Source organism: Ranitomeya variabilis, chromosome 2 (assembly GCF_051348905.1).
Source record: "Ranitomeya variabilis isolate aRanVar5 chromosome 2, aRanVar5.hap1, whole genome shotgun sequence".
In the NCBI taxonomy this organism is placed as follows: Eukaryota; Metazoa; Chordata; class Amphibia; order Anura; family Dendrobatidae; genus Ranitomeya; species Ranitomeya variabilis.
The window spans coordinates 1,117,725,569-1,117,750,817 of NC_135233.1; the positions used below are offsets into that span (position 1 = coordinate 1,117,725,569).

At 44.7% G+C, this 25,249-nt stretch overlaps 1 protein-coding gene across 2 annotated transcripts in view; it reads right to left on the bottom strand.

Annotated features, from left to right (window-relative positions):
• Positions 1-25,249, bottom strand: part of LOC143810259 (uncharacterized) — a 144,860-nt gene that overhangs the window by 112,171 nt on the left and 7,440 nt on the right. The window contains exon 2 of one of the 2 annotated variants that reach the window (XM_077293126.1): positions 9,474-9,868. In XM_077293126.1, the coding sequence (XP_077149241.1) occupies positions 9,474-9,525 (52 nt within the window). In that variant the 5' untranslated portion in view covers positions 9,526-9,868. Of the gene's footprint in view, positions 1-9,436; positions 9,869-25,249 lie in introns of both variants that reach the window. The other variant, XM_077293127.1, reaches the window with a different exon arrangement.

Genomic DNA, 25,249 nt, shown 5'->3' on the forward strand with positions numbered 1-25,249 from the left:
TCCAGAATCCCGGAGTGTCTATCAGCCATATCCTCCTTCTTCACCTCTCGATTTCTAAAACTCAATGTAGACAAAACCAAACTCATCATCTTTCCCCCATCTCACGTATCCCCCCTGACCTATCTATTATGGTAAACAGCTTCACGTTCTCTCCCGTCCTGAAATCCGCTGCCTCGGGGTAACTCTCGACTCTGCCCTGTCCTTCAAATCGCACGTCCAAACTCTTACCACCTCCTGTCGCCTCCAACTCAAAAATATTGCCAGAATCCGTCCCTTCCTCAGCCCACAATCTATAAAAACTCTTGTGCATACCCTCATCATTTCCCGCCTCGATTTCTGCAACACCCTCCTCTGTGGCCTCCCCGCTAACTCTCTTGCACCACACCAGTCTGTCCTCAACTCTGCTGCCCAGCTAATCCACCTCTCTCCTCGCTAATCCCGTTTCTCCCCTCTGCAAATCCCTCCATTGGCTCCCAATTCCCCAACGAATCCAGTTCAAACTACTAACACTGATCTACAAAGCCATCCACAACCTGTCCCCTCCCTATATCTCTGAACTAATCTCCCAATATCTTCCCGCACGTAATCTTTGATCCTCCCAAGACCTCCTACTCTCCTCCACTCTTGTTCGTTCCTCACACAAGCGCCTCCAAGATTTCTCTCGAATATCCCCCGCCCTCTGGAATTCCATGCCTCAACAAGTCCTATTATCCACCACCCTCGGATCCTTCAGATGGAACCTGAACACCCATCTCTTCAGGAAAGCCTACAGCCTGCAATAACCACCCGAGCGGCCACCTCACCACCACCCGAGCTGCCGCCTCACCACTACACGAACTGCCACCTCACCACCACCAGAGCTGCCGCACCCTCGACCTTTTGTCTCTTCCCTATTCCCCCGTAGAATGTAAGTCTGCAAGGACAGGGTCCTCTCCCCTTTGTACCAGTCTGTCATTGTAAATTTGATTAGTGTAAACGATATCTATAACTCTGTACGTAACCCCTTTCTAATGTACAGCACCATGGAATTAATGGTGCTATATAAATAAATAATAATAATAATTGCATTATATATCTAACAAGAGAGGATGGTATGTAATAAAAAAACAGGACTCTATATAATCGAATATGTAAGGGATGGTGCTGTACATAGCAAGAGAGGCCACTGTATGTGAGGATAATGTATAAACTAAGTTTTAGTTTCTCTTGCCAGCAAATATATGGTGAGCTAAAACCCCCCTTCTCCTTGTGTTTATGCGTGCTGGAATGTGTGTGGAGAAGAGGTTTTATTGCTTTTAGCTGCAAATTCCAGGTTTTGAGCAACTTACTCCTCTCCTCCCACCAAAGGAATTTTTACGACCGCTGTAGCTGCAAAAGGCAATTGTACCAGCTGAAACTGGTCTAGGCCTCCCAAAATCCATGAGGGTCTTTGTTCCATTATGATAAGATATTGGGTCACCGATTTAGGCTAGGAAAATAATAAGTCCATGTTGCGAATCTCCATCGGCGGATCTGTCAGCCACTATAAGCATGAGCCTCTAATCCCAACAGGTACAAAGTATGGATTTCTCCTGAACTGTGTGTCCCAACTAGCCCGAATTTAGTACCAGTAGAAAGCCAATGGTAAAAGAAGATGAATGAGAGGTGTGCTGTGATTCTGACATGTTCTGGAGCGGAGATACAAGCATTATAAAAATTTGTATTATATTTGGTAAGTCTGAGGAGAGAGGAGGGGTCTGGGGAAACCAACCCTTTTAGTGATGTCACCAGGCTGAGCTATAAGTTTTTTGCAAGGCACCCAGCAGTCAGTCTTACCTGAGGAGCTCTTACTGCCAGCCCTGATGCATTGGGATATTTGGGAACTCCGCCCACTAGCCTGGTTTTGCCTGAAATGATCTGAACACATGCAAGTCTTAATTTCTTATTTAATCCCTGTTATTTTATAATTACCTTTGTACATATTTCCAATTGTCTCCTATTGTAACATCCTTGTAATAGTTTGATAAACACTGACTTATCTTTCAGAGTAAAATATCTAAATTACTAGTTTCGTTCTTCCTGCTCTAAAATGTACCCTAAGTCTTCTGAAGGGAATTACGCTACTGTTTTGGGTTAGCTTCGGAACCGTTTAATTGAAGCTGGTGGCAGCAAACCTTGTTCTGTGTATTTGGGAGTCGTTGTAGCGATGGCGGCTTGATAATTATTGTTTCTGCCTGAGTGGGAGTAGTTGTATCGCCTTGCTGCAGCGTGCCCAATAGCCAGTACAAAGCAGGCAGCCTTTCTGGTGACTAATTACCTTAGGTGCAGTACCTAATCTGACCTGAGGGTAAGGGGCGCGCCAGAGAGCTGCAAGTTCTAAAGTGGAACTGTAAAGCGGGATATACATAAATCCCTGCAGTTCGTGGTATATTGTAGAGCAGTGGGATAACTAAAATAAGCCCCTGCTGTAAATCGATAGGTCAATAACCTTGTGTGTGTTTTCATCACATTGTTAGCAGTGGAGGGATAACTAAGATAAACCCCCTGCACATGTGATAGCCATCTGTTGACATAAGGTCACCCCGATTCGTGACGTAGGGGTGACGGTCACGGTGTGAATCCGTGACACTGTATAAGGGACAGCAATATACATAATAAAAGGAGATTGTGCAATATATATATTTATGTGTGTGTCGATATATATATACTAGAAATAGGCCCCATGCGATACAGTTAAATTTGAACGAACTGCGCAGTAACAGCCGCGTTGTTATCGCGCATGCGTGGGTAGAGCATGCAGTTTTGGCTGTTACTGTGCATGCGCGGGAATAGCGGTGACATGAATCTCACTTGCGCAGGCGCAGTTCGTGGCCTAATCCTTGCAGCCAAGAACTGAGTCTGCGCAAGTGACACTGCCGCGGTGCCTTATGGGATTCGGGGACAGCGGCCGGTAGTCCTAACTGGCGATTATAATATATTTTTATAATTAATATAAGGCCCCAAAGTCACTTCAAATGTGATGTGGTCGCTTAAATAAATGGTTTTGTAAATTTTGTTGGGAAAATTTTTAACAACTCTAACTTCCTAACAAAAATTATTCTTCAAAAATTGTGCTGATGTAAAGTAGACATGTGGTAAATGTTATGTATTTACTTTTTTGAGTGACATAACTCTGGTTTAAGGGCATACAAATAAAAATTTAAAAAGTGCGATATTTTCAAAATTTTTGCTAAAATTCAGATATTTTCACAAATAAATGCAAGTCGTATCAAACAAATATTACCACTATCATGAAGTACAATATGTCATGAGAGAACAAACTGAAGCACTGGGATCTGTTGAAGTGTTCCAGAGTCATTACCCCATAAAGTGACACTGGTCAGAATTGTAAAATTTGGCCTGGTCATGAAGGTGAAAATAGGCTCAGGGGTGTAGAGTGATATGGTCTAGTAATTCCATCGTCAAGATGGACGGGCGAAATCTGATATTAGTTCCACCATCATCACCAAGATGGACTAACCATACAGAGACAGATATCAGCTAGTAATCCCACCATCTCTAAAATAAAATAAGCATAGAGGGCTATTTCGACTAGCAATCCCCAACTACGAAGATGAACTAGCCAAAAAGGGAGTTGTCACTTAGTAATCTCACAGAGTCACAACCACCAAGATGGAGTAACCATAGAAAGTGAAATCTAAAAGTGATCCCACCATCAGCAAGATTGGCTAACTGATGGAGTAACCATAGAAAGTGAAATCTAAAAGTGATCCCACCATCAGCAAGATGGACTAACCATACAAACTGTTTTCAGCTAGTAATCCCACCACTACCAAGATGGAATAACAATAGTGAGATATTGGTTAAAAAGGACTAACCATGGAGGGCTACTGTATATCAGCTAGTAATGCCATCACCATCAAGATGGTGGGGGGAATGATGATATCTGCTGGTCACCCCAGAAGAATTTGATGATCAGGAGGGAATGAAGATATCTGCTGGTGACCTCTGCAGGATGTGATGACCTTGGGAAATGATGACGATACTGCTGATGATCTCAGGAGGATATAATGATCAAGAAAGGATTACTATCTTCTTATATCTTCGGAAGGATGTGATGATTGGGAGACTATGGTGATATCTGCCGGTGACCTCAGGAGGAAGTGATGATCTGGTGGAGGATGATGATATCTACTGGTGACCTTAGGAAAATGTGTTGATTGGGATGAGACCTTAGGCAGATGTGATGAAGAATGATCAGGTAACCTCAGGGGGATGTGGTGATCTGGAGGGATTATGATATATGGTGGTCACTTGGGGACAATATTATGATCAGGGGTGGGAATAACAATATCTGCTGGTGACCTCAGGGAGATGTGATGGATGATGATGAAATCTGCTTGTGATTGGAGTGAGGATGATAACATCTGCTGGTAATCAGGGAACGATGTAATGAATGGGGGATGATGTTATCTGCTAGCTACCTCAGGAGGATATAATGATTTGGGGCGGATAATGATTTCTGTCGGTGTCATCAGGAGCAAGTAATGATGAATAGTCAGGTGACCTCAGGAGTATGTGGTAATCGGGTAAGAATGATGATATTTGCTGGTCACCTCAGGTAGATGTGATGATCATGCATGGCAAAGTGCGACAAATCAATAGGTAACCCTGGCATAACAACCTCACCAAAAAACTCCGATAAGCATCCAGGGTCGCTGAGCGGCGTTTGAAAAAAACACGCCTGCCAGACGACTTCACCGCTTTCAAACAAGCTACACTTGCCTTCAAACTAGCCCTCACTTCTGCTAAACAGACCTATTTCACTAACCTAGTATCTTCAATATCCTACAACCCAAAACAACTGTTCAGCACATTTAACTCTCTCCTCCGCCCACCACTGCCACTTCCAACTCCCCTAATCTCTTCTGAGGACTTTGCCACCTACTTCAAAAACAAGTTCGACCAAACAAGGCAAACCTTTACTGTTCCACCACCCCAACCACTCCATATACCAGACCTCTGCCCTTCCCCAATAACTTCCCTCTCCAACATCACTGAAGGAGAACTTACTCGCCTCCTTTCCAAATCACACCTCACCACCTGTGCACTTGACCGCATCCCTCTGCTTTCGACACAGTTGACCACCTCCTACAGCTACAGCCTTGCCCTGTCCTTGATTGCCTCATACCTTTCCGACCGCACATTTAGCGTTTCCCACTCCCACACTACCTCCTCACCCTGCCCCCTCTCTGTTGGAGTCCCTCAAGGCTCTGTCCTAGGGCCTCTACTTTTTTCCATCTATACCCTTGGCCTAGGACAACTCATAAAGTCCCATGGCTTCCAGTACCACCTATACGCGGACGACACTCAGATCTACCTCTCTGGCTCAGATGTCGCCTCTCTTCTGTCCAGAATCCCGGAGTGTCTGTCAGACATATCCTCATTCTTCAACTCTTGCTTCCTAAAACTCAATGTAGACAAAACCGAACTCATCATCTTTCCCCCATCTCGTGTATCCCCCCTACCTGATCTATCTATTATAGTAAACGGCATCTGTTGTGAACTGTGTTTCTGGGCTCCCTCTGGTGGTCACTAACGGTATTGTGTTAGGCATGTCTTGTTGCAGGCCTGAGCTCCAGCTGTATCGTTAAGCAGCGGGTGTTCCCTATTTAAGTCTCTTCTGGACTCAGTCTCTTGCCTGGCATCGTTGTATCCAGACCTATATGGTCTCCTCCGGATTCCTTTCAGTCTGTCTCATGCAAGAAAAGCTAAGTCCGTTTTTGTACCTTTGATCATTTGCATTTTCCAGTATTTTTGTCCAGCTTGCTTACATTGTTTTTCTGGCTCGCTGGAAGCTCTAGGGGGCTGATATTCTCCCCCCGCACCGTCAGTCGGTGTGGGGGTTCTTGAATATTCAGCGTGGATGTTTTTGAAGGGTTTTCTGCTGACCGCATAGTCCACTATCTATTTTCTGCCTATCTAGACTAGTGGGCTTCACTTTGCTGAATCTAGTTCATCTCTACGTTTGTGTTTTCCTCTTGCCTCACCGTTATTATCTGTTGGGGGCTTTCTATCTCTTTGGGGTTCAATTTCTCTGGAGGCAAGTGAGGTCTTATTTTCCCTCTAGGGGTAGTCAGTTCTCCGGCTGGCTCGAGACGTCTAGAACCAACGTAGGCACGTTCACCGGCTGCTTTTAGTTGTGTTTGTTAAGATCAGGTATGCGGTTAGCCCAGTTTCCACCTCCCTAGAGCAGTATTTTGGTTTTTGCTATTTTGCCGGAATATCAGAGATCCTCTAGCACTGGGATCATAACAGGCATCATGCTCTCTCCCGCACCTGAAATCCGCTGCCTCGGGGTAACTCTCAATTCTGCCCTGTCCTTCAAACCGCACGTCCAAACTCTTGCCACCTCCTGTCGCCTCCAACTCAAAAATATTGCCAGAATCCGTCCCTTCCTCAGCCCACAATCTACTAAAACTCTTGTGCATGCCCTCATCATCTCCCGCCTCGATTACTGCAACACCCTCCTCTGTGGCCTCCCCGCTAACTCCCTTGCACCACTCCAGTCTGTCCTCAACTCTGCTGCTCGGCTAATCCACCTCTCTCCTGGCTACTCCCCTGCTTCACTCCTTTGCAAATCCCTCCACTGGCTCCCAATTCCCCAACTAATCCAGTTCAAATTACTAACATTGATCTACAAAGCCATCCACAACCTGTCCCCTCCTTATATCTCTGAACTAATCTTCCACTATCTTCCTTCATGTAATCTTCAATCCTCCCAAGACCTCCTACTCTCCTCCACATTTATTTGTTCCTCACACAACCGCCTCCAAGATTTCTCCCAAATATCCCCCATCCTCTGGAATTCCACGCCTCAACACATCCGATTATCCACCACCCTCGGATCCTTCAGACGGAACCTGAAAACCCATCTCTTCAGGAAAGCCTACAGCCTGCAATAACCATTCCGACACCTCACCAACTGCCCGAGCTGCCACCTCGTCACCGACCACCCGAGCTGCCGCCATGACCACCCGAGCAGCCGCCTCACCACCACCAGTGCTGCAGCACACCAACCTCCTGTCTCTTCCCCATTATCCTGAAGAATGTAAGTCCGCAAGGACAGGGTCCTCTCCCCTCTGTACCAGTCTGTCACTGTAAATTTGTTTACTGTTAACGATATCTATAACGCTGTATGTAACCCCTTTTCACATGTACAGCACCATGGAATTAATGGTGCTATATAAATAAATAATAATAATCATGGATGGGGGGAGTAATGATAATGTTTCCTGGTGTACTTAGGGGGATGTCATGATCAGGAGGAAGGGATGATGATGATATTTGCTGATGACTTCAGAAGGATGTGATGTTCTGGGAGGAGAGGGGGATGATATCTGTTGGATACCTCAGGAAACTAGCAACTAGGCAACCCCCACATATACTCAGCCTGGCTAGTAGCTGTAAATCATTCTGCTGCGGTGATGAAAACTAAATCTCCAAACACTAACAAATACTCGGAGACCACACGAGCGTGCTCAGGAAAACCCGAGCAACGAGTATACTCGCTCATCACTAATGATGACACCTTGCGGTGAATGGGGGCGATGATGCTAATATCTGCTGCTGACCTCAAGAGGATGTGGTAATTGGGGGGGAATGATGGTGACAATAATTACTGGCCACTTTATGAGGATGTCATGATCTCGTGGAAGGAGATAATATCTATTGGTCACTTCCAAAGAATGTGGTGAAGAATGTGGGAAGATGATGATGATATCTGTTGACCCCAAAAGGATAAAAGGATCTGATGACAGGAGATGATGATATTTGTTAGTGACGTCAACAGGATGTGAGTGTTGTGATGGTAGGGGATGATGATATTTGCTGATGACCTCAGAAAGCTGTTAAGAGTTGGAAGGAAATGATCATGACAGCTGCAGAAGACCTTAGAGGAGGATGTGATGATCTGGGGGGAAAGGATGATGATATCTGGAGGTGACCTCAGGAGTATGTCATGATCTCAGAGAGGTGATGTTGATAATATTTGCTATTCACTTCCCTACTAATCCTCAGAAGGATGTCATAATCTAGCGGTTAAGATGCCTCAGAAGGATTTGATGTTCTGGGGAAGTAGAAGATAATGACATCTACTGGTCACTTCATGGGGATGTGGTATTTACTGGTGACCCCAGGAGAATATGATATTGTGGTTGATGATTTTGCTTGTGACCTTAGAAAGATGTTATGATAGGTGGCGAAACGATGATAACTGCTAGTGCTAACACCCTTGCACCTCTCCAGTCCATCCTTAACTCTGCTGCCCGACTAATTCATCTTTCTCCTCGCTACTCCTCCGCTTCCCCCCTCTGCAAATCTCTTCACTGGCTCCCATTCCCTCAGCGTATCCAGTTCAAATTACTAATGCTAACCTACAAAGCCATCCATAACCTGTCTTCTCCTTATACCTCTGAACTAATCTCCCGAAATCTTCGCTCACGTAATTTCCGGTCCTCCCAAGACCTCCTTCTCTCCTCCACACTTATTCACTCCTCACCCAACCGCCTCCAAGACTTCTCTCGAATATCCCCCATCCTCTGGAATTCTTTGCCCCAACACGTACGACTATCAACCACATTCGGATCCTTCAGACGGAACCTGAAACCCCACCTCTTCAGGAAAGCCTACAGCCTACACTGACCCCACTGCCTCCTCACCACTACCGAAGCTACCGCCTCATCAACACCGGAGCTACTGCAACCCTCAACCTATTGTCTCCTTCGCCACCATTCTGTAGAATGTAAACCCGCAAGGGCAGGGTCCTCTCCCATCTGTATCAGTTTGTAATTGTTAGTTTGCTTACGGTAAGTGATATCTGTAATTTGTATGTAACCCCTTCTCATGTACAGCACCATGGAATCAATGGTGCTATATAAATAAATAATAATAATAGAAGGATGTAATGATCGGTAGGGATGATGATATCTGTTGTTGGCCTTGGGGGAATGTAATTATCAGGTGATGGTGATATATGCTGGTCACCTCAGCAAGATGTAATGATCCAAGAAGATGATGATATTTGCTGTTCACCTCAGGAGAATGTGTTGATCAGGGATGATTATGATGACACACCAGCTGGAGACTTCAGAATGATATGATGATCGGGGATGATGAGGACATTTGCTTGTGACCTCAGGGGGATGTGGTGATTGGGGATAATAATATCTACTGGCGACCACAGAGGATTCTGAGGAGGTATCAGCAGGTGACCTCAGGTGGATGTGATGATCAGGAAGAAAGGTGATTATGATGATGTTTACTGATGACCTCAGGGGAATATGATCAGAGAAGATGATGTTAGCTGTTGGTCACCTCAGCAGGATGTGATGATGAAGAGGGGATGATGCTGCTATCCACTGGTGATTTCAAAAAGAGATGCGGGCCTGGGGATTACCTGTCTATGCACTGTATTTGGTGTCCCCTTTACTCACCGCTGATGGACTTTCTGTACTGATCCAGCTCCTCTTTTGCTTTCCGGGACATGACAATAGTCTTACAGAGTACTAGATACTGCAAGTCATGTTGTTATTGAGGAGCCCAGGTGCTCTCTGATGCAGCACTTGTCAGTGGTAACCTGAGCACTACCAATACTACACAGCACACATGTTTATAGGTCAGAGCCATTACACATAGGTAAGGACAGTATATACTGTGCTGTGTCCAGGTGGCCATGTTCCCTTCACATGATAGAGGTAACATTCTGGTAGAGAAGCTCAGGCAGAACAAATTTCAGCAATAGGAGGACATCAGACCGGACGTCTTCCTTCTGGTGAGAGCTGTTCTGCATAGTTTCCGAAGAAGCATTGAAGTCTCCATATCTTAAAATCTGCGAAAAGAAAAGAAGTTGTAGTTCAGAATAAAAGAAAACAAAAGATTGCATTCCTCCAAAACAACATTACATCCTGGTATTCACTACTTGGCAAGGGTGTAGGACTGGTTCTGTTGGCTTACTCAGTGGTCCTCCACAGCCACCCACACAGACGGACATACACTAGACCTCATCTTCACCCACCTCTGTTCCTTATATAATCTCACAACCTCTCCCTTCCCCATCTGACCACCATCTACTCACCTTCTCATCCTTGTCCTCCTCACCCGCCCCCCATGTCCAGCCACTACCTCATTCTCGCAGAAACCTTGCAAACCTAGACATTCACAGACTCTCAGACTCTCTTCTACCCCTGTCCTCAATATATTCACTCCACGACACGGATAGCGCCACCGCTTCCTATAACTCCACTCTCACATCAGCCATAGACTCAGTCGCCCCTCTCATGCATGGCAATGTGCCACAAATCAATAGGCAACCCTGGCATAACAACTTCACCAAAAAACTCCGACAAGCATCCGGGGTCACGGAGCGGCGTTGGAAAAAAATACGCCAGCCAGACGACTTTACCGCTTTCAAACAAGCTACACTTGCCTTCAAACTAGCCCTCACTTCTGCAAAACAGACCTATTTCACTAACCTTAAATCTTCACTATTCTACAACCCAAAACAACTGTTCAGCACATTTAACTCTCTCCTCTGCCCTTCACTGCCACCTCCAACTCCACTCATCTCTTCTGAGGACTTTGCCACTAGTGTTGAGCATTCCGATACCGCAAGTATCGGGTATCGGCCAATATTTGCTGTATCGGAATTCCGATACAGAGATCCGATACTTTCGTGATATCGGGAATCGGTATCGGGATCGATATTAATGTGTAAAATAAAGAATAAAAATAAAAAATATTGATATACTCACCTGTTGTGAATTTGGATTCTGGGCTCCCCCGGTGGCTACTGGTGGAATTGAACTGGTGTTTTCATCTTCTCTGTTCACCTGTTCCCATCAAGATGTGGGAGTCGCTATATAACCTTGCTGCTCTGTTAGTTGCTTGCCGGTCAACAATGTTATCAGAAGCCTCTCTGTGCTTGTTCCTGCTCCTAGACAACTACTAGATAAGTTGGACTCTTGTCCATGTTTGTTTTTGCATTTTTGTTCCAGTTCACAGCTGTAGTTTCGTTACTGTGTCTGGAAAGCTCTTGTGAACAGTAATTGCCACTCTGGTGTTATGAGTTAATGCCAGAGTTTTAAAGTAATTTCTGGATGGTGTTTTGATAGGGTTTTCAGCTGACCATGAAAGTGTCCTTTCTGTCTTCTGCTATGTAGTAAGTGGACCTCAAATTTGCTAAACCTATTTTCATACTACGTTTGTTATTTCATCTTTATTCACCGCCAATACATGTGGGGGGCCTCTGTCTCCTTTCGGGGTATTTCTCTAGAGGTGAGCTAGGACTAATATTTTCCTCTGCTAGCATTATTTAGTCCTCCGGCTGGTGCTGGGCATCTAGAATCAACGTAGGCATGCTACCCGGCCACTGCTAGTTGTGCGTTAGGTTTAGTTCATGGTCAGCTCAGTTCCCATCTTCCAAGAGCTAGTTCCTATATATGCTTATGCTATGATCTCTTGCCATTGAGATCATGACACTCACCTCTCCGACGCAGCCTGGACCTTACTGATGTAATCGACCAATCACAAGCCGCGACGTCATCTAAGGTCTTTCAAGTGCTCATTCTTAGGAACGGAAGCTGCCGCTTACATCGGTAAGGTCCAGGCTGCGTCGGAGAGGTGAGTATATCAATATTTTTTATTTTTTATTCTTTATTTTACACATTAATATGGATCCCAGGGCCTGAAGGAGAGTTTCCTATCCTTCAGACCCTGGGAACCATACAGGATACCTTCCGATACTTGGTGTCCCATTGACTTGTATTGGTATCGGGTATCGGTATCGGCGATATCCGATACTTTTCAGGTATCGGCCGATACTATCCGATACCGATACTTTCAAGAAGTGCGGTTTGAAGGACCGGTCAGAATCGACCCCGAGGCAGCGGATTTCAGGTGCAAGAGAGAGCATGATGCCGTTTACCATAGTAGATAGATCAGGTAGGGGGGATATGCAAGATGGGGGAAAGATGACGAGTTCGGTTTTGTCTACATTGAGTTTTAGGAAGCGAGAGTTGAAGAAGGAGGCTATGGCTGACAAACACTCCGGGATTCTGGACAGAAGAGAGGCGACATCTGAGCCAGAGAGGTAGATCTGAGTGTCGTCTGCATATAGGTGGTACTGGAAGCCATGGGACTTTATGAGTTGTCCTAGGCCTGATCTATCTACTATGGTAAACGGCATCATGTATTTCCAAATACCAGCCTGTTTTTAAAGCCTGTTATCTCTACTTCTTCAATGCAATGGCCAGATGTAAGCAGGGAAAAGGAGGGACACCGCGACTCGAGGGCCACTACCTTGTGATTGCCCCCCAGGCTGAAAAGTGCCAGCCAGCCCCTGAGCAGGAGGCAACGTTTCCATCAGATGGTGACAGACTACATGTCTTGCCCTCTCAGTTTCTCCCACATGGCTCTTCCCCCTTCAAGTTTTGGGTCTCTAAGCTGGATACATGGCCAGAGCTTAGCCAGTATGCATTGGAGGGGCTGGCTTGCCCTGCTGCTAGTGTATTATCGGAACGCGTCTTTAGGCCGGCGTTACACTAGCGAGTTTTACGGACGTATGAGAGGTGCAGAAAATACGGATTGCATACAGAACAATGATTCTCTATGGCCCAGCTCCTATCTGCCGTATTTTACTGATCCGTATTATACAGTCTTGTACGTCCGTAGAAAATTGCATCATGCTGCGTTTGTCACTGTATTGCGCCAAAAAATCGCCAATGAAAGTCTATGGGGGCGAGAAAAATACGGATTACACACGGACCATGTGTGTGACTTGCGAGAAATACGCACCGGTGTTCTCTAGAAAAGCCGGCAATTCAGTGCGGTGTACAGTAAAATCACACTGACAGGATAGAATAGGTAGAATAAATGTCTACACATAGAATAGGTATATATACTGTATATATATATATATATATATATATATATATATATATGTCAGTGAGACATATATATATATATATATATATATATATATATATATATATAAATTTATATTTCATACAGCGCTAGATATCATGAAAGCCGGTAATTCAATTGCCGGCTTTTGCTATCTCCTTCCCAAACCCGACATGATATGAGACATGGTTTACATACAGTAAACCATCTCATATCCCTTTTTTTTTGCATATTCCACACTACTAATGTTAGTAGTGTGTATGTGCAAAATTTGGGCGCACTAGCTATTACATTAAAGGGTTAAATCGCGGAAAAAAATGGCGTGGGCTTCCGCCTAATTTTCTCCGCCAGAGTGGTAAAGCCAGTGACTGAGGGCAGATATTAATAGCCTAGAGAGGGTCCATGGTTATTGGCCCCCCCTGGCTAAAAACATCTGCCCCCAACCACCCCAGAAATGGCAAATCTGGAAGATGCGCCTATTCTGGCACTTGTCCACTCTCTTCCCACTCCCGTGTAGCGGTGGGATATGGGGTAATGAAGGGTTAATGTCACCTTGCTATTGTAAGGTGACATTAAGCCAGATTAATAATGGAGAGGTGTCAATTATGACACCTATGCATTATTAATCCAATAGTACGAAATGGTTAATAAAACACACACACACACATTATTACAAAGTACTTTAATGAAATAAAGACACAGGGTGTTGTAATATATTATTATTCTCTTAATCCACCTGAAGACCCTCATTCTGTAAAAAAGGAAAAATAAAAAAAAAAACAATATCCCATACCTTCCGGCGTTCTGGCAAGTCCCACAATGTAAATCCATCTGAAGGGGTTAAATCATTTTACACCCAGGAGCTCTGCTAAAGCAGCTGTGCTCGTGGTTGTAAAAATACAGGGAATGAATGGAGTGCAGGGGAATGTCCTGTAGTTACCTTGAGTCGCGGTGAATCGCCCTCTGCTGGATGTCCTCATATGAACTCGAGCCCACGCTCCTGGGTGTAAAATGATTTAACCCCTTCAGATGGATTTACATCGTGGGACTTGCCAGAAAGCCGAAAGGTATGGGATATTGTTTTTTTTTTATTTTTCCTTTTTTACAGAACGAGGGTCTTCAGGTGGATTAAGAGAATAATAAAATATTACAACACCCTGTGTCTTTATTTCATTAAAGTACTTTGTAATAATGTGTGTGTGTTTTATTAACCATTTCTTACTATTTGATTAGTAATGGATAGGTGTCATAATTGACGTCTCTCCATTATTAATCTGGCTTAATGTCACCTTACAATAGCAAGGTGACAGTAACCCTTCATTACCCCATATCCCACCGCTACACAGGAGTGGGAAGAGAGTGGCCAAGTGCCAGAATAGGCGCATCTTCCAGATGTGCCTTTTCTGGGGTGGCTGGGGGCAGATGTTTTTAGCCAGGGGGGGCCAATAACCATGGACCCTCTCTAGGCTATTAATATCTGCCCTCAGTCACTGGCTTTACCACTCTGGCGGAGAAAATTGCGCGGGAGCCCACGCCATTTTTTTCTGCGATTTAACCCTTTAATTTAATAGCTAGTGCGCCCAAATTTTGCACATACACACTACTAACATTAGTAGTGTGGAATATGCAAAAAAAAAGGGATATGAGATGGTTTACAGTATGTAAACCATGTCTCATATCATGTCGGGTTTGGGAAGGAGAATGCACAAGCCGGCAATTGAAATACCGGCTTTTATGCTATGTAGCGCTGAATTAAATATAAATACAGTATATATATATATATATATATATATATATATATATATATATACAGTTAAGTCCATATATATTTGGACAGAAACAACATTTTTCTAGTTTTGGTTATAGACATTACCACAATGAATTTTAAGCAAAACAATTCAGATGCAGTTGAAGTTCAGACTTTCATCTTTCATTGTAGGGTATCCACATTAAAATTGGATGAAGGGTTTAGGAGTTTCAGCTCCTTAACATGTGCCACCCTGTTTTTAAAGGGACCAAAAGTAATTGGACAATTGCCTCTAAGGCTATTTCATGGATTCTCAATTAAGCAGATAAAAGGCCTGGAGTTGATTTTAGGTGTGGTGCTTGCATTTGGAAGGTTTTGCTGTGAAGTAAACATGCGGTCTAAGGAGCTCTCCATGCAGGTGAAACAAGCCATCCTTAAGCTGCGAAAAAAAGAAAAAAATCATCCAAGAAATTTTTACAATATTAGGAGTGGCAAAATCTACAGTTTGGTACATCCTGAGAAAGAAAGAAAGCACTGGTGAACTCATCAATGCAAAAAGACCTTGGCGCCCACGGAAGACAACAGTGGTGGATGATCGCAGAATAATCTCCATGGTGAAGAGAAACCCCTTCACAACAGCCAACCAAGTGAACAACACTCTCCAGGAAGTCGGCGTATCAATATCCAAATCTATCATAAAGAAAAGACTGCATGAGAGTAACTACAGAGGGTTCACTGCACGGTGCAAGCCACTCATAAGCATCAAGAATAAAAAGGCTAGACTGGACTTTGCTAAAAAAACATCTAAAAAAGCCAGCACAGTTCTGGAAGAACATTCTTTGGACAGATGAAACCAAGATCAACCTCTACCAGAATGATGGAAAGAGAAAAGTATGGTGAAGATGTGGTACAGCTCATGATCCAAAGCATACCACATCATCTGTAAAACACGGCGGAGGCAGTGTGATGGCTTGGGCATGCATGGCTGCCAGTGGCACTGGGTCACTAGTATTTATTGATGATGTGACACAGGACAGAAGCAGCCGAATGAATTCTGAGGTCTTCAGAGCCGCCATACTGTGTGCTCAGATCCAGCCAAATGCAGCCAAACCGATTGGTCGTCTTTTCATACTACAGATGGACAATGACCCAAAACATAAAGCCAAAGCAACCCAGGAGTTTATTAAAGCAAAGAAGTGGAATATTCTTGAAAGGCCAAGTCAGTCACCTGATCTCAACCCAATTGAACATGCATTTCATTTGTTAAATACTAAACTTCAGACAGAAAGGCCCACAAACAAACAGCAACTGAAAACCACTGCAGTGAAGGCCTGGCAGAGCATCAAAAAGGAGGAAACACAGCATCTGGTGATGTCCATGAGTTCAAGACTTCAGGCAGTCATTGCCAACAAAGGGGTTTCAACCAAGTACTAGAAATAAACATTTTATTTAAAATTATTTAATCTGTCCAATTACTTTTGGTCCCTTTAAAACCAGGGTGGCACATGTTAAGGAGCTGAATCTCCTAAACCCTTCATTCAATTTTAATGTGGATACCCTCAAATGAAAGCTGAAAGTCTGAACTTCAACTGCATCTGAATTGTTTTGTTTAAAATTCATTGTGGTAATGTCTATAACCAAAATTAGAAAAATGTTGTCGCTGTCCAATTATATATGGACTTAACTGTAATTCCACACCAAAAATAAAAAAGGGGGTGGACAAAAGTATTGGCGCTGTTCGAAAAATCATGTGATGCTTCTCTAATTAGTGTAATTAACAGCACCTGTAACTTACCTGTGGCACCTAACAGGTGTTGGCAATAACTAAATCACACTTGCAGCCAGTTGACATGGATTAAAGTTGACTCAACCTCTGTCCTGTGTCCTTGTGTGCACCACATTAAGCATGGAGAAAAGAAAGAAGACCAAAGAACTGTCTGAGGACTTGAGAAACCAAATTGTGAGGAAGCATGAGCAATCCCAAGGCTACAAGTCCATCTCCAAAGACCTGAATGTTCCTGCGTCTACCATGCACAGTGTCATCAAGAAGTTTAAAGCCCATGGCACTGTGGCTAACCTCCCTAGATGTGGACGGAAAAGAAAAATTGACAAGAGATTTCAACTCAAGATTGTGCGGAACCTCGACTAACATCCAAACAAGTTCAAGCTGCCCTGCAGTCTGAGGGTACAACAGTGTCAACCCGTACTATCCGTCGGCATCTGAATGAAAAGGGACTGTATGGTAGGAGACCCAGGAAGACCCCACTTCTTACCCCGAGACATAAAAAAGCCTGGCTGGAGTTTGCAAAAACTTTACCTGAAAAAGCCTAAAACGTTTTGGAAGAATGTTCTCTGGTCAGATGAGACAAAAGTGGAGTTTTTTGGGCAAAGGCATCAACATAGAGTTTACAGGAGAAAAAAAGAGGAATTCAAAGAAAAGAACACGGTCCCTACAGTCACATAGCGGAGGTTCCCTGATGTTTGGGGTTGCTTTGCTGCCTCTGGCACTGGACTGCTTGACCGTGTGCATGGCATTATGAAGTCTGAAGACTACCAACAAACTTTGCAGCATAATGTAGGGCCCAGTGTGAGAAAGCTGGGTCTCCCTCAGAGGTCATGGGTCTTCCAGCAGGACAATGACCCAAAACACACTTCAAAAAGCACTAGAAAATGGTTTGAGAGAAAGCACTGGAGACTTCTAAGGTGGCCAGCCAAGAGTCAAGACCTGAATCCCATAGAACACCTGTGGAGAGATCTAAAAATGGCAGTTTGGAGAAGGCACCCTTCAAATATCAGGGACCTGGAGCAGTTTGCCAAAGAAGAATGGTCTAAAATTCCAGCAGAGCATTGTAAGAAACTCATTGGTGGTTACCGGAAGCGGTTGGTCGCAGTTATTTTGGCAAAAGGTTGTGCAACCAAGTATTAGGCTGAGGGTGCCAATACTTTTGTCTGGCCCATTTTTTGGAGTTTTGTGTGAAATGATCAATGTTTTGCTTTTTGCTTCATTCTCTTTTGTGTTTTTTCATTTAAGACAAATTAAATGATGATAATATTACCAAAGAATTTGTGTTTGCAATCATTTTCAGGAAGAAACTAAGTATTATCTTACAGAATTGCAGGGGTGTCAATATTTTTGGCCATGACTGTATATATGTGTGTCTCAATGGTATATATATATATATACACTCACCGGCCACTTTATTAGGTACACCTGTCCAACTTCTTGTTAACACTTAATTTCTAATCAGCCAATCACATGGCGGCAACTCAGTGCATTTAGGCATGTAGACATGGTCAAGACAATCTCCTGCAGTTCAAACCGAGCATCAGTATGGGGAAGAAAGGTGATTTGAGTGCCTTTGAACGTGGCATAGTTGTTGGTGCCAGAAGGGCTGGTCTGAGTATTTCAGAAACTGCTGATCTACTGGGATTTTCACGCACAACCATCTCTAGGGTTTACAGAGAATGGTCCGAAAAAGAAAAAAAATCCAGTGAGCGGCAGTTCTGTGGGCGGAAATGCCTTGTTGATGCCAGAGGTCAGAGGAGAATGGGCAGACTGGTTCGAGCTGATAGAAAGGCAACAGTGACTCAAATCGCCACCCGTTACAACCAAGGTAGGCCTAAGAGCATCTCTGAACGCACAGTGCGTCGAACTTTGAGGCAGATGGGCTACAGCAGCAGAAGACCACACCGGGTACCACTCCTTTCAGATAAGAACAGGAAACTGAGGCTACAATTTGTACAAGCTCATCGAAATTGGACAGTAGAAGATTGGAAAAACGTTGCTTGGTCTGATGAGTCTTGATTTCTGCTGCGACATTCGGATGGTAGGGTCAGAATTTGGCGTAAACAACATGAAAGCATGGATCCATCCTGCCTTGTATGGAACATCTTTGGGATGTGCAGCCGACAAATCTGCGGCAACTGTGTGATGCCATCAAGTCAATATGGACCAAAATCTCTGAGGAATGCTTCCAGCACCTTGTTGAATCTATGCCACGAAGAATTGAGGCAGTTCTGAAGGCAAAGGGGGGTCCAACCCGTTACTAGCATGGTGTACCTAATAAAGTGGCCGGTGAGTGTATGTATATATATATATATATATATATATATATATATATATATATATATATATATATATACTGTATATGTGTTTTAACGAACATTTGAGCACATAAATCCATTAGATGTCGGTTTTGCAAGCCTGCGAGAAAATATCGCAGTACGGATGCCATACGGATTACATACGGAGGATCGGAGGATGCCATGCGCAAAATACGCTGCCACATGCTGCCTACGGATGACATATGGATCACTATTTTGGGAACATTTCTGCATATTACGGCCGTAAAAAACGGACCGTATTTTCATACGCTGAGTGTGACGCCTGTTGTGAATTTGCGTTTTGCTCCCTCTAGTGGTCATTAGTGATTTGACACTGGAGCTTCTGTCTTCTCCTATATGCTCACCTGGGCCGTTAGTTCAGGGGCGTTGCTATATAAGCTCCCTGGACCTTCAGTTCAATGCCTGGCATCGTTGAAATCAGAGCTAATCTGTTGTGCTCTAGACTACTGATCCTGGTTCCTGCTTGTTAAAGCTAAGTCTGCTTCCTTGCTTTTTGCTTTTGTTTTGTTTTGTATTTTTGTCCAGCTTGTTCTAATCTGTATCCTGACCTTTGCTGGAAGCTCTAGGGGGCTGGTGTTCTCCCCCCGGACCGTTAGACGGTTCGGGGGTTCTTGAATCTCCAGCGTGGATTTTTATAGGGTTTTTGTTGACCAAATAAGTTATCTTGCTTTTTTCTGCTATTAGTAAGCTGGCCTCTCTTTGCTGAACCTGGTTCATTTCTGTGTTTGTCTTTTCCTCTTACCTCACCGTTATTATTTGTGGGGGGCTTGTATCTTGCTTTGGGGTCCCTTTCTCTGGAGGCAAGAGAGGTCTTTGTTTTCTTCTCCTAGGGGTAGTTAGATTCTCCGGCTGGCGCGAGTCATCTAGCGATCACCGTAGGCATGATCCCCGGCTACTTCTAGTGTTGGCATTAGGAGTAGATATTTGGTCGACCCAGTTACCACTGCCCTATGAGCTGGATTTTTGTATCTCGCAGACTTACACGTATCTCTGAGACCCTGTCCACTGGGGTCATAACAGACGCCGGCCTTAGTGCCACAGGTGGTGTACTAACAGACCGTCGCATGCGACTATCCTCCGATAATGTTGACTGGATTACTTTTCTGAAAATGAACAAGGCCTGGATCTCGCAGGAATTTGCCAGTCCTCTTCCAGATTAAATAATTGGTTGGCAACAGTATCCAGGTCTCCTGTTGTGTTCATGTTTCTACCAGCTGAACTGTAATCCCTGGGCTCCAACACCTCCAGTTGCTGCTCAGAAGTGCCATCTGCACAGTCAACACATGCTCCAGTGTTATTGGGGTTCAGTAACGTCAGCTGATCCCCTGCTGTGTGTTCGGCAATTTCTCCTGCTCCGTCCACACTCACACTACTACAGATATTAAACTTGCTCCAATTAGGCCTCTAGCTACACTCTGTTTCTAGCATTGACCGTGGGCTCCAACACTGTTAGTGTTGGCGTTAGGAGTAGATATTAGGTCGACCCAGTTACCACTGCCCTATGAGCTGGATTTTTGTATCTCGCAGACTTACACGTATCTCTGAGACCCTGTCCACTGGGGTCATAACAGTATGCCAGGCCAGTATTAAATGTTTAATGCATTGCAGAAGTGGGATTATAAGAAAGAAAATTTTGAGTTTTTTTTTTTTCCCTCTCTCATTTTTTTTTTTTTCTTTTCCCCTTTTCCTCAGAGTGGCTTAAGCTTGCTGCAGACATGAATGTCCAGACCTTGATTACAAGTGTGGACCAGCTTGCTGCTCGTGTGCAGGGTATACAAGATTATGTTATCAGAAATCCTAGGTCTGAACCCAAGATACCGATTCCTGAACCGTTTTCAGGAGACCGATTTAAGTTTAGGAATTTCAGGAATAATTGTAAATTGTTTTTGTCCCTGAGACCCTGTTCGTCTGGAGACTCTGCTCAACAAGTAAAAATTGTTATTTCATTCTTACGGGGTGACCCTCAAGATTGGGCTTTTTCGTTGGCGCCAGGAGATCCGGCATTGGCTGATATTGATGCGTTTTTTCTGGCGCTCGGTTTACTTTGTGAGGAACCCAATCTTGAGATTCAGGCAGAAAAAGCCTTGCTGGCTATGTCTCAGGGCCAGGACGAGGCTGAAGTATATTGCCAAAAATTTCGGAAATGGTCCGTGCTGACACATTGGAACGAGTGTGCACTGGCTGCTAATTTTAGAAATGGCCTTTCTGAAGCCATTAAGAATGTTATGGTGGGTTTTCCCATTCCCACAGGTCTGAATGATACCATGTCCCTGGCTATTCAAATTGACCGGCGGTTGCGGGAGCGCAAAACCGCAAATTCCCTCATGGTGCTGTCTGAACAGACACCTGATTTGATGCAATGTGATAGAAAAACCGCAAATTCCCTCATGGTGTTGTCTGAATGGACACCTGATTTGATGCAATGTGATAGAATCCTGACTAGAAATGAGAGGAAAATTCATAGACGCCAGAATGGCTTGTGCTACTACTGTGGTGATTCTGCACATGTTATCTCAGCATGCTCTAAGCGTCTTTCTAAGGTTGTTAGTCCTGTCACCGTTGGTAATTTGCATCCTAAGTTTATTCTGTCTGTAACTTTGATTTGCTCACTGTCATCTTATCCTGTCATGGCGTTTGTAGATTCAGGTGCTGCCCTGAGTCTTATGGATCTCTCATTTGCTAAGCGCTGTGGTTTCATTCTTGAACCATTAGAAAATCCTATACCTCTTAGGGGTATTGATGCTACGCCATTAGCAGAAAATAAACCGCAGTATTGGACACAGGTTACCATGTGCATGACTCCTGAACACCGCGAGGTGATACGTTTTCTTGTTTTGCATAAAATGCATGATGTGGTTGTTTTAGGGCTGCTATGGTTACAGACCCATAATCCAGTCCTGGACTGGAAGGCTATGTCAGTGTCTAGTTGGGGCTGTCGTGGTATTCATGAGGATTCCCTGCCTGTGTCTATTGCTTCTTCTACGCCTTCGGAAGTTCCGGAGTATTTGTCTGATTATCAGGATGTCTTTAGCGAGTCCAGGTCCAGTGCATTGCCTCCTCATAGGGAATGTGACTGTGCAATAGATTTGATTCCAGGAAGTAAATTTCCTAAGGGAAGACTGTTTAATCTGTCGGTACTTGAACATACTGCTATGTGTTCATATATCAAGGAGTCTCTGGAGAAAGGACACATCCGTCCGTCTTCTTCCCCTCTTGGTGCGGGATTCTTTTTTGTGGCTAAAAAGGACGGATCTTTGAGGCCTTGTATTGACTATCGGCTTTTAAATAAGATCACTGTCAAATTTCAGTATCCTTTGCCGCTGTTGTCTGACTTGTTTGCCCGGATTAAAGGTGCCAAGTGGTTCACCAAGATAGACCTTCGTGGTGCGTACAACCTTGTGCGCATTAAGCAAGGTGATGAATGGAAAACCGCATTCAATACGCCCGAAGGTCATTTTGAGTACTTGGTGATGCCTTTTGGGCTCTCTAATGCCCCTTCAGTTTTTCAGTCCTTTATGCATGACATTTTCCGGAACTATCTGGATAAATTTTTGATCGTTTATCTGGATGATATTCTGGTTTTTTCTGATAATTGGGACTCGCATGTGGAGCAGGTCAGGATGGTCTTTAAAATTTTGCGTGAAAATTCTTTGTTTGTCAAGGGCTCAAAGTGTCTTTTTGGTGTACAGAAGGTTCCCTTTTTGGGGTTCATTTTTTCCCCTTCTGCTGTGGAGATGGACCCAGTCAAGGTCCGAGCTATTCTTGATTGGACTCAGCCCTCGTCAGTTAAGAGTCTTCAGAAGTTCTTAGGTTTCGCTAACTTCTACCGTCGTTTTATCGCTAATTTTTCTAGCATTGTGAAACCTTTGACGGATATGACCAAGAAGGGCTCCGATGTGGCTAATTGGGCTCCTGCTGCCGTGGAGGCTTTCCAGGAGTTGAAACGTCGGTTTACTTCAGCGCCTGTTTTGTGCCAGCCTGATGTCTCGCTTCCTTTTCAGGTTGAGGTGGATGCTTCAGAGATTGGAGCAGGGGCCGTTTTGTCGCAGAGAGGCCCTGGTTGCTTTGTTATGAGACCTTGTGCCTTTTTCTCTAGGAAGTTTTCGCCTGCTGAGCGAAATTATGATGTGGGCAATCGGGAGTTGTTGGCCATGAAATGGGCATTTGAGGAGTGGCGTCATTGGCTCGAGGGTGCTAAGCATCGTGTGGTGGTCTTGACTGATCACAAAAATCTGATGTATCTCGAGTCTGCTAAACGCCTGAATCCTAGACAGGCCCGCTGGTCATTGTTTTTCTCCCGTTTTGACTTCGTTGTCTCGTATTTACCAGGTTCAAAGAATGTGAAGGCCGATGCTCTTTCCAGGAGCTTTGTGCCTGATGCTCCTGGAGTCGCTGAGCCTGTTGGTATTCTTAAGGATGGAGTTATCTTGTCAGCTATTTCTCCAGATCTGCGACGTGTGTTGCAGAGATTTCAGGCTGATAGGCCTGATTCTTGTCCACCTGACCGACTGTTTGTGCCTGATAAGTGGACCAGCAGAGTCATTTCCGAGGTTCATTCCTCGGTGTTGGCAGGTCACCCAGGAATTTTTGGCACCAGAGATCTGGTGGCCAGATCCTTTTGGTGGCCTTCCTTGTCAAGGGATGTGCGGTCATTTGTACAGTCCTGTGGGACTTGTGCTCGAGCTAAGCCTTGCTGTTCTCGTGCCAGCGGGTTGCTCTTGCCCTTGCCTGTCCCTAAGAGACCTTGGACACATATCTCCATGGATTTCATTTCTGATCTTCCGGTGTCTCAAGGCATTTCTGTTATCTGGGTGATATGTGATCGCTTCTCCAAGATGGTCCATTTGGTTCCTTTGCCTAAGCTGCCTTCCTCTTCCGATCTGGTTCCTGTGTTTTTCCAGAACGTGGTTCGTTTGCACGGCATCCCTGAGAATATTGTGTCAGACAGAGGATCCCAGTTCGTTTCCAGATTCTGGCGATCCTTTTGTAGTAGGATGGGCATTGATTTGTCGTTTTCGTCTGCTTTCCATCCTCAGACTAATGGACAGACGGAGCGAACTAATCAGACTTTGGAGGCTTATTTGAGGTGTTTTGTCTCTGCTGATCAGGACGATTGGGTGACTTTCTTGCCGTTGGCTGAGTTTGCCCTTAATAATCGGGCTAGTTCCGCCACTTTGGTTTCGCCGTTTTTCTGCAACTCTGGTTTCCACCCTCGTTTTTCTTCGGGTCATGTGGAACCTTCTGACTGTCCTGGGGTGGATTCTGTGGTGGATAGGTTGCAGCGGATCTGGAATCTTGTGGTGGACAACTTGAAGTTGTCACAGGAGAGGGCTCAGCGCTTTGCCAACCGCCGCCGCGGTGTGGGTCCCCGACTACGTGTTGGGGATTTGGTGTGGCTTTCTTCCCGCTTTGTTCCTATGAAGGTTTCCTCTCCCAAATTTAAACCTCGTTTTATTGGTCCTTACAAGATATTGGAAATCCTTAATCCTGTATCCTTTCGTCTGGATCTTCCTGTGTCGTTTGCTATCCACAACGTGTTTCATAGGTCCTTGTTGCGGCGGTACGTTGTGCCTGTAGTTCCTTCTGCTGAGCCTCCTGCTCCGGTGCTGGTTGAGGGCGAGTTGGAGTACGTGGTGGAGAAGATCTTGGATTCTCGTCTCTCCAGGCGGAGGCTTCAGTACCTGGTCAAGTGGAAGGGCTATGGTCAGGAAGATAATTCCTGGGTGGTCGCCTCTGATGTTCATGCGGCCGATTTAGTTCGTGCCTTTCACGCCGCTCATCCTGATCGCCCTGGTGGTCGTGGTGAGGGTTCGGTGACCCCTCACTAAGGGGGGGGTACTGTTGTGAATTTGCGTTTTGCTCCCTCTAGTGGTCATTAGTGATTTGACACTGGAGCTTCTGTCTTCTCCTATATGCTCACCTGGGCCGTTAGTTCAGGGGCGTTGCTATATAAGCTCCCTGGACCTTCAGTTCAATGCCTGGCATCGTTGAAATCAGAGCTAATCTGTTGTGCTCTAGACTACTGATCCTGGTTCCTGCTTGTTAAAGCTAAGTCTGCTTCCTTGCTTTTTGCTTTGTTTTGTATTTTTGTCCAGCTTGTTCTAATCTGTATCCTGACCTTTGCTGGAAGCTCTAGGGGGCTGGTGTTCTCCCCCCGGACCGTTAGACGGTTCGGGGGTTCTTGAATCTCCAGCGTGGATTTTTATAGGGTTTTTGTTGACCAAATAAGTTATCTTGCTTTTTTCTGCTATTAGTAAGCTGGCCTCTCTTTGCTGAACCTGGTTCATTTCTGTGTTTGTCTTTTCCTCTTACCTCACCGTTATTATTTGTGGGGGGCTTGTATCTTGCTTTGGGGTCCCTTTCTCTGGAGGCAAGAGAGGTCTTTGTTTTCTTCTCCTAGGGGTAGTTAGATTCTCCGGCTGGCGCGAGTCATCTAGC